Genomic DNA, 9311 nt, shown 5'->3' with positions numbered 1-9311 from the left:
ATTAGAAATAATTATAAAGATAAAATAAATCTATTTTAAGTTTTGTTACAGATGTTTGACAATTTACTAATTCCAGTATCAGGAAGAACTTTTAAAGTAACAAACTTCACAGTAATGAACTTTGTAATAACAAATTAATTACGATAAGAATTAAAAACAATTGTCTATTTATATGAAAAGTGTCGATATCTTTTATCGATACGTTATTACCATACTGATTGCTTAAATAGTATCGTGATTAGCGATAACGCGAAGTTCTAAGATCACTTCGCCCTTGTTCTTATCGATTTTCATGATTTTTCGGTTCGACTCCGGGACCACGATGACATCATCAGATCCAATTCTCTTAACAGGTGCTTCGACTAATTTGTAGCGCGTGATCGGTAGCTCCTCTTTGTTCACTTCGATGGACGGCTTTTCCGGCACGGCAAGCGTGAACACCTAATTCGGACATTAATGCGACATTTATGATATTACTGCGAAGCGGGAATTGCGTTGATATTTGTTCATGGAAAATTTTCCAGTTAATCAGATTAACCGGCACGAAATTTATACGGCTTTAATTTGCAATTGTTATCGATGACCGATTTATTAAGTAATACAAAATGGGAAGAAATTTTTTCAAAAAATCGCACTGGACAGAATTACAATCTTTTGTTCTTTCATTTCTGTAGTGAAAGATAATCAATGATATTTTACCGAATAAAAGACACTCTTACTGATACTTTTAGATATTCGATTATCTTATTCCATAACTCTTCTCTAATTTCGTATGATCTTTAAGTTTCTTAAAAGAAGAAATAATTTGAAAAAAACTGAAAAGACGTGAAGAATTATTATCTAATATTCATTTGAATTAATCATTTAGTTAATAGAAATATAATGAATATTCTCTTTATTCTTAACCTCAAAAAAAAGAAAAATAAAATAATTTACCGATTCATACTTACTTGTGATATTAATTTTTCAAAATTTTATTACAGATAATAAATAACATAAGAGGTAACATAATCACCTAAAAAAAAAAAAGAAAATACTGATATATTCATAATAGACATATATACAACGAAAACATTATTAACTTTTATTGTCAATCACAAGATATACATCTGCATAAATTGCACGATAATCTCTTCCATAATCTCACAACCGTAATTAAAAGTTGTTAAATAATCTAGTCTATTATCACAATAATTTCAATCGATCAAAGTCTATCAAGATAACATTTCAGAAGAACGAAAAGACTCACCTTATTAACAGGACGTATCTTATTATCAAACTCGTTCAAATCCCCTGCGGAAAAACTCAAATCTAAATCCCGCGATGACTGTTCATTTGGAATAGGATAGGATGAATCCGCATAACGATTCTCATCCAAATTCGGCAAATAATAAACTCGTCCATTGATAACGGTTACGAAGATCGTCAAGACGATGGTAAAAATATGAAAATTCTTCATCATTTTGCGAACACAGAGGAAACTATGGAGCTGGAGCTTCGTGCACTCGACGTTACTCGATCGTGACGACAAAAATAATGAAACAGAACTTTTCTCATGACAGCTGGCAGATCCATTAATCCATCGTAAGGCGATTACAGACCGTTCCACGAAATGATTAATTAAGAACGCAACCTGCGAATGAACGAAGAAACGAATAACAATTTCGCATTGGTCTAACTGTAAATGAAAGGTTTGTTTTCGTGGTTACAGAAGTGAATGTACCTTTTTTTTTTTTTTTTTTTTTTTTAGTCAGAAAGTTTTGAACTGCATTAAAAAATGAAAAATGAAACCAAGTATTATTTCGATATTTTGTAACAATGACTGGAAATTGAATACGAACTGCGTTTAAAATATATTTATGTTGACCATGTGTTTGTTTCGCTAACTAGTAAATACTTTTCATCGGCAGTAAATGGATCTGTTCCGAAGCACCCAATTATGAGAATGTTAAAATCCATTTATTCTGTAGGATCAATAATTTTTAATAGCTTTACCTGAAATTTGTAAAATTTAATGTAAAAAAGATACGACGTATCGACACAAATAAACCATTGAATAAGAGGTTATGTTTCTTATTACTTTAAGAAGATGATCAAATATACACAACTACTTTATACTTTTGTCTTAGAGAAAAATCTATTGAATTTTCAACATTATACATCACTTATTGCTCACTTTTGTAAAACTCTATTAACAACGAGTATCATCATTTTAACACCGATAGTTGACGTAGTAAAACACTTCGCGCACTACTTGCCCGTATAAGAACAAAGGCTAAGGAGGACAGCGAGAGAAAGAGAGAGAAAGAACAAATATTAAGCAGAAAATTTCTAGCTACTCTATCAGCAGCTTTTGCATTTCGATTTGACGATTCCTCGAATTGATCGGACGCAGCGATTATGAACCTCGAAGCAGAAAATAAATCGCAGAACTCCAAACTGAAAGCGTCGCGAAATTCACGAGATAGATACCTATAGATCGCCGATTTATTGTCCGCTTCGAATCGGCGTTCTCTTTAAAGGCAGAAAACACGGTTTTCACTCGTAAAGGGGTGAAAACGAAACGGGGATCAGGGGAGGAACTACAGACGGGAAGAGGTGAGCGGGTGTGCATGTGCATTATTGGAACGCGACGAGAGATTAAAAACGACTTTTTCCAAAGGATCGGTTCCATTGACTGGGGTGCATTGCGGCGAGTCCTGAATAATGCATGAAATTTGTTCCCCGGAATCGAATCGCTTCTCGTCACCGCCGGCACCGGAACAAGAGAGCGGGCATAAATCTAAATAATTTCAACTCTCGAATTTTTATTATTCCTATGACTACGTCTGCGCCTCCGCGCTGAATATGCATGCCTCGCTTTCCGCACTTTACTCTCGAGTGTTCCACCTTTTGTGTAACCAGCCCTTCGCCGCAACCGATGATGCACCTTGCGCTTGCCCGAACCGCCGATCGCGCTTACAAGGAAAGTGCAAGTCCTTCGGATCACCGATTTAGTTGAAACTTTGCAGGTTTGTAGATATCGTCATGCAGTTTAAAAAAATATATTATTATAGCCGCAACTACTCAATAGTTTTTGAAATATTTACGATTGAAGTTTTATTACCTACCTAATTATACCTGAATTGCTAAATTGTTCTGCGCTACATTGTAGCGTAACGGCCATGTCTTAGAATTGCAATACCAGAGGATCGGGGTTCGATTCCCGTTCCATATTTGTAATTTTTTTCAATTTATTTTTTATTTTGTACTCATTTTTCGCCTATGGAAACATTGTAAATACACAATTATAAATAAAGTTTCTTAATAAAAAAATTTATTCCGTACGCTTCCTTATGCTAGTATATATTTATTACAAAATAATATTATGTAAGAAAAATACTTTTCTATAGCAATCTTGTTTACTACAGGAAATACAAAACCTATCGCTCATGTAAGTATTAATTATTAAATTAAACATCCTATAAGAATGTTGCCTATAATTTCAACTTTGCTGTGCAGCTAGAAATGTTCATGAAATAATTACAAAAACTTGGAAATTTATTAATTTTCTACAGCCGAAATGATTTCTAGTATCTAGTTTGAATACAAATTTTACCGCCTGCGATCAGCGCCATCTATGATTTTGGACCATTTGCTCGGAAAAGTGATAGGAATATAGAATAGGCAAAGAGGTCGTCGAAGAGCTCGTCACGTGACAGACAAGGACAGAGAGTTAATAGAAAAGGATAGTATGGCTCCGGCAGTGAAAAATTATTAATTACTCAATTTCTGTAATTAATTTATGAACTTTTATAATTTCATTGCAAAGCTGGAACTTCAGGCTACATTCTTATATAATATTCGTAAAGAATTTAACTCTAAATTGTTAGTTATTAATTTTTGTTTGATGGCCTCTATGATTTCGTAACGACGACCATCACGATCTTCCTTGAAGACATTTAATGCTCAACGAAACTAGAAACAAAATGTGAACAAAAGTGATATGAGAAGATTCGCACGAACATTGTCTTTCTAATGAGTGCATAAAACTTCATAAATTAATTGCGTAAGGTATAGTAATTAATGAAAAACCAATGGCGTCTTCGACAACAATTCAAACACTGCGCAGAACAATTATTAATAATTAATTAATTCGGGACAAATTTATATCGAAAAATATATTGAAAAGTTCATGGAGGATCTGCCTTTACGATGCAATTATGAAAGTTCATAAATTAATCACAGATATAGAGTAATAAGTGTATTTTCCACTGCCGATTTGATTTATTAAAATATATTCCGAGCACATAACCAGAGTTAGTAAACTAACATCAGACCCATCTATGATGTTAGACTCGAAGCTCGAGTTCCGCAACGAGAACATAGATGCTCAGATGTTAGTTTACTAACTCTGGTTATCTGCTCCGAATATATTTTAATATATTTTAATAAATCAAATCATGAAGTTTTCTACATTCTTTAATAAATTCAGCCCAAACAGCGGTTTTAATTAGGCAATCAGCATTCATTTCTTTATTTGACCGACGACAAATATGCAAAGGTACGCCTTTATAACGCAAGTATAAAATTTCGTAAATTAATCACAGAAATTGAGTGATTTGTTAATTTTTCTCCAAGTGAACAGAAGAATGCATAGGAAATGAGAAAAAATTGCAAACAAACGCCGGAAGCATTGTTGAGTCCATGCAGTTGTGCCTGCATTACGAAAAGGATGTAAGTATTTGTATTAACATAACCTTTAATTGTAATTAAATAGCGTAAGTTATGAGGCATTGTTTTTCCACCTTTCATTAGTGATAACAGAGCTTGATTATGAAAGGACAATATTTTGTTGAAATAAACAGGCACGTGCAACAGTGAAAAAAATATTGGACTCATGGAGTATCATCAGCATAGAGCCAATAGATGCCAAGAATTATATTTTATAGCGAGAAAAAATTGAAGCAGCGATACAAATATGTAAGGTATGATATGTCTATTGGATTCTAGGTTGGCTAAGCATATGATATACAAGATACAAATCTTTGATGGTAAAATAAAGATTCAGAAAATGGAGATGGTCTATGCAGACAAAAAAGAATACAATTAATTTAGGTAATGGCCTCTTATAACAAAATATAGATAATAGAGTGAAATTCAAAGGTATGTTGTGTTCTTGATTTGAAGAAATATTAATATCTGTGGTCAAAGTCAATGGTCATTGTTAATGTGTTAAGTTTCAGAATGACGGAGCTGAAATACATAAAGAAAAGGGGGAAGTTCAAATGAAAGCAGTGGGAAGAGGAAATGTATATTATGCGGAATCAAGAAACAGAAAAGAAGCAGCATATGTATCAACAGAGAAAAATGTGTGGCATCGACATGGAAATATGAGGATCATTGAAGAGATGGAGAATGAACAAGTGGTAATAATTATGAATGGTAAAGATAAATTGAATATAGAGTGTAAATATTGCATTAAGGCAAAAATGTGTTGAAATATCTATAGGAACTTGGAAACTACTAGCAGGAATAATGGGGCTGTGGTACATGGAATTGATTGGCCCAATAAAGTCAACGTTAAAAGGAGGTAAAAGGTATGTCTTACCTGCTGATGATTATTCGAGATAAGAATCATTTGGTTGACTGATTTACAAATGATTAGAAATTTGGTGTGAAATATTATTGTTGAATGATTTTTTTTATTACAGGAGACTTACAAACATGAGTAATATTTATATGCAAGAGTCAGCCACTAAGAGTAAAGTAAGTATTAGTTAATAATATTTCAATGAATTGTATATCTGTTTTTAAAAATTTAACCGATATACAATATTTACTTTCTAAATTTCTATATTAATATATCAAATAATTTCTAATTTGAATTACAATAATAAATAATAAATTTTAATAACTTTGATTTTAAAAATATTTTACATTAATAAAATTAATATATTTGTTACAACAAGGTTACAATGAAAACAACTATTGGTGATATTGATTTAGAATTATGGGCAAAAGAAACTCCTATGGCATGTAAAAATTTTATACAATTATGTATGGGAGGTTATTACCATGACACTATATTTCATAGAATTATCCAAGAATTCATAACACACGGTGGTGAACACAGGTACAGGAGAAGGTGGTAAAATTTATGGAGAACCATTTAAAGTGAGACTACATTTAAAAATATAATGAATTCCTTTTTTATGTAAAAATAATTATTGGATATATGTGTTTTAGGACGATTTTCGTACAAGATTATGTTCATGTGCACGAGGTTTAATTGCAATGGCTAATGATGGAGAAGATGACAATGGTTCCCAATTCTTCTTTACTCTTGGTTCTACATTAGAATTGCAGAATAAACATACAATTTTTGTAAGGTTACAGGAGAAACTATATATACCATGCTTGAACTTGAAGAAGTACTTGTAGATGAGGTAAATTTAATGTTTACAAAAAAATATATCAAGAATTAATATAAATATAATATAATCCTATTTTTTATAGAATGATAGGCCACTCTATCCTCCAAAAATAAGAAAAACTGAAATATTGAACAATCCATTTTCTGATATTATACCAAGAATAATTGTACAGGAAAGTGAAGAAGTAAAGGACAGTTCAAAAACTAAAATAGCAGGAGTAAAGTAGAAATCATATATCTTTGCAGAATTTAGGCCTGATAGTATTATTCTTTGTAATGAAAAATTTTGTTACAGAGACTTCAATCTTTTATCATTTGGTAAAGAAGCAGAGGAAGATGATGAAGAATCTGTGATATTAAATAAAAAGTTTAGTGGTAAGGGCAAATCAGATCATGATCATTTAACTGATCCAAAATAAATCTCACAACCAGCTGTTGAACCACCTGGACCTCCAAGTAAGAAAACGAAAAGGGTCTGTAATAGCGATTGGGAAAGTGATGATGAAGTAAAAACTTAAGAAGAATTAGAAGTTATAAATAAAGAGAAAGAGTTAGTTTATTGTTTACATTATAACTATGTTATAGAAGGTAGGATTTTTCATTGACTGTCTTATATTTATATTTTCCAAGTAATGAAGGAAAGGATAAAAAATAAATTGAGAGATATAAAAAAAGAAACGAAGAATTATGTTGTTAATAATTAACGTGTATATGTGAAACTTCCAAAGTGAATAAAGGGTACCTAAATATATAACCATCGTAGTTTCATTTTCTTTTTACCACGAACAAAATCACTCGCTTTTATCTGTGACTTAATGTTCATCTATAAATAATTCATCAACTTTTGTAACTGCATCGTGAAGACACAGCATCAGCGAGCCTTCTAATATAAGTCTGGATATGAATTCATTGTTATTTAATTGATTATTGGTGATTATTGCATAGAGTGTTTGATCTATTGCCGAAGATACTAATGGTTTGTCTTTCCATTAGTATAATGGAATAGCTAATAATTTCAGTTCATAAATTAATTATAGAAATTTGGAATTTTTCGCAACAGAAATATATGTATATTTGCATCATTGACGTTATTAAATATAAGAGACATCGTTTGATATTTTACATCGATACTTTATCACATAGCTATTTCAAAGATGCAACATTTTCCCGCTACAAAAATATCTAGCATATCCGGCTGCATCCAACTTCCAGTTGGCGGCAAGCGAGCATAACAGTAACATGGTGGAATATTCTCCCGCGTCAAAATAAAACATTAAATCTCAGAACGTTTCTTGAAGTAGTGATATCGCTGACTGACGTCTTAATTACTTTATGAAGTTCAGGATTACTAACTGTAAACATTTCTTCGGTGGTAATATACTACATGTGAAAAAAAGTGATGTTACCTAGTGTAAATCATATAACGATACACGTGAGAAATAAAGTGGTGTGAGTGCCGTATCCTATAATACTACCGCATTGTCCGTTATTATTGCTTGTAGAAGATTCTAGATTTCGACAGTTCGTTGGAATATTTGATCAACATTAGTCTGAACAGGCAGCTTTTTAATAGTTTTTTCAATTTTTCTTCAATCTTGACATTCCATTGCAACATAGTTATGTATTATCTTTTTTACATTCTAAATTTTAATTGTGGTTTAGAATATTTCATAACTTCTGCATAGAATAGGCTGTTCTCGAACCATTAGGGCAATTATATTACGATTGAAGGTGCATATATGAACCAAAGTAACGGAAAAGCCGGTGCCTGTAAAATCGCTCTACACAGTATACTTTATTCGCCTATATTTCTGAAATTAGGCTTCTCGGTTAGATTTTTTCGGCATAACAGCGTGGAGTAATTTTTCCCTTAACGGAATTGGATATTTTTTTTCGGTTTCGAGAGTGTGCTTTCGAAAACTAGTGCCGAAAGAGTCAGTGACTGTCAGATCGTGCTGCGCAGTTTACTTTTTTGGTTTCTATCTTCAAAATTAGGCTTTTGACTCCGGATTTTTCCATTTATCACCGTTGACTGAATTCTTCCTTAACGGGATTGGATATTTTTTTTGCATTACAAGCGTACGTTATCGAAAAATAGTGCCGAAAGTGTCACTGGCTCTCAGATCGTGCTGCGCAATTTACTTTTTTGGCTTCTATCTTTTGAATTAGGCTACTTGAATCGCATTTTTCCACTAATTCGCGTAGAGTGATTTATTCTTTGACGGGATTGGATATTTTTTTTCGGATTCGAGTGTGCGTTTTTCTAAAATAGTGCCGAATGTGTCAGTGGCTGTCAAATCGTGCGACGCAATTTACTTTTTTGGTTTCTATCTTTTGAATTAGGCTACTTGAATCGGATTTTTCCACTAATACGCGTAGAGTGATTTATTCCTTAACGGGATTGGATATTTTTTTTCGGATTCGTGTGTGCGTTCGTCTAAAATAGTGACGAAAGTGTCAGTGGCTCTCAGATCGTGCGACGCAATTTACTTTTTTGGCTTCTATCTTTTGAATTAGGCTACTTGAATCGCATTTTTCCACTAATTCGCGTAGAGTGATTTATTCCTTAACGGGATTGGATATTTTTTTTCGGATTCGTGTGTGCGTTCTTCTAAAATAGTGACGAAAGTGTCAGTGGCTCTCAGATCGTGCTGCGCAATTTATTTTTTGGCTTCTATCTTTCGAATTAGGCTTCTTGAATCGGATTTTTCCACTAATTCGCGTAGAGTGATTTATTCCTTAATGGGATTGGACATTTTTTTTCGGATTCGTGTGTGCATTTTTCTAAAATAGTGCCGAAAGTGTCAGTGGCTCTCAGATCGTGCGACGCAATTTACTTTTTTGGCTTCTATCTTTTGAATTAGGCTTTTTGAATCGGATTTTTCCACTGATTCGC

The 9311-nt window shown here is 32.7% G+C and overlaps 1 protein-coding gene across 1 annotated transcript; it reads right to left on the bottom strand.

The window, feature by feature from the left end:
• Positions 1-222: 222 nt before the first annotated feature.
• On the bottom strand, positions 223-1512 carry LOC108549447 (uncharacterized). The gene is made up of 2 exons (XM_017902815.1): positions 1250-1512; positions 223-441 (listed from the first exon to the last, which is right to left on the bottom strand). The coding sequence occupies exons 1-2, from the start codon at positions 1460-1462 to the stop codon at positions 223-225; spliced, it is 432 nt and encodes a 143-aa protein (XP_017758304.1). The 5' UTR covers positions 1463-1512.
• Between the last annotated feature and the right edge of the window lie 7799 nt (positions 1513-9311).

Source organism: Eufriesea mexicana, unplaced genomic scaffold (genome assembly GCF_001483705.2).
Source record: "Eufriesea mexicana isolate 0111107269 unplaced genomic scaffold, ASM148370v2 scaffold2021, whole genome shotgun sequence".
In the NCBI taxonomy this organism is placed as follows: domain Eukaryota; kingdom Metazoa; phylum Arthropoda; class Insecta; order Hymenoptera; family Apidae; genus Eufriesea; species Eufriesea mexicana.
The sequence above is the reverse complement of the archived record's forward strand: the minus strand, read 5'-3'. Positions and strand labels throughout refer to the sequence as shown.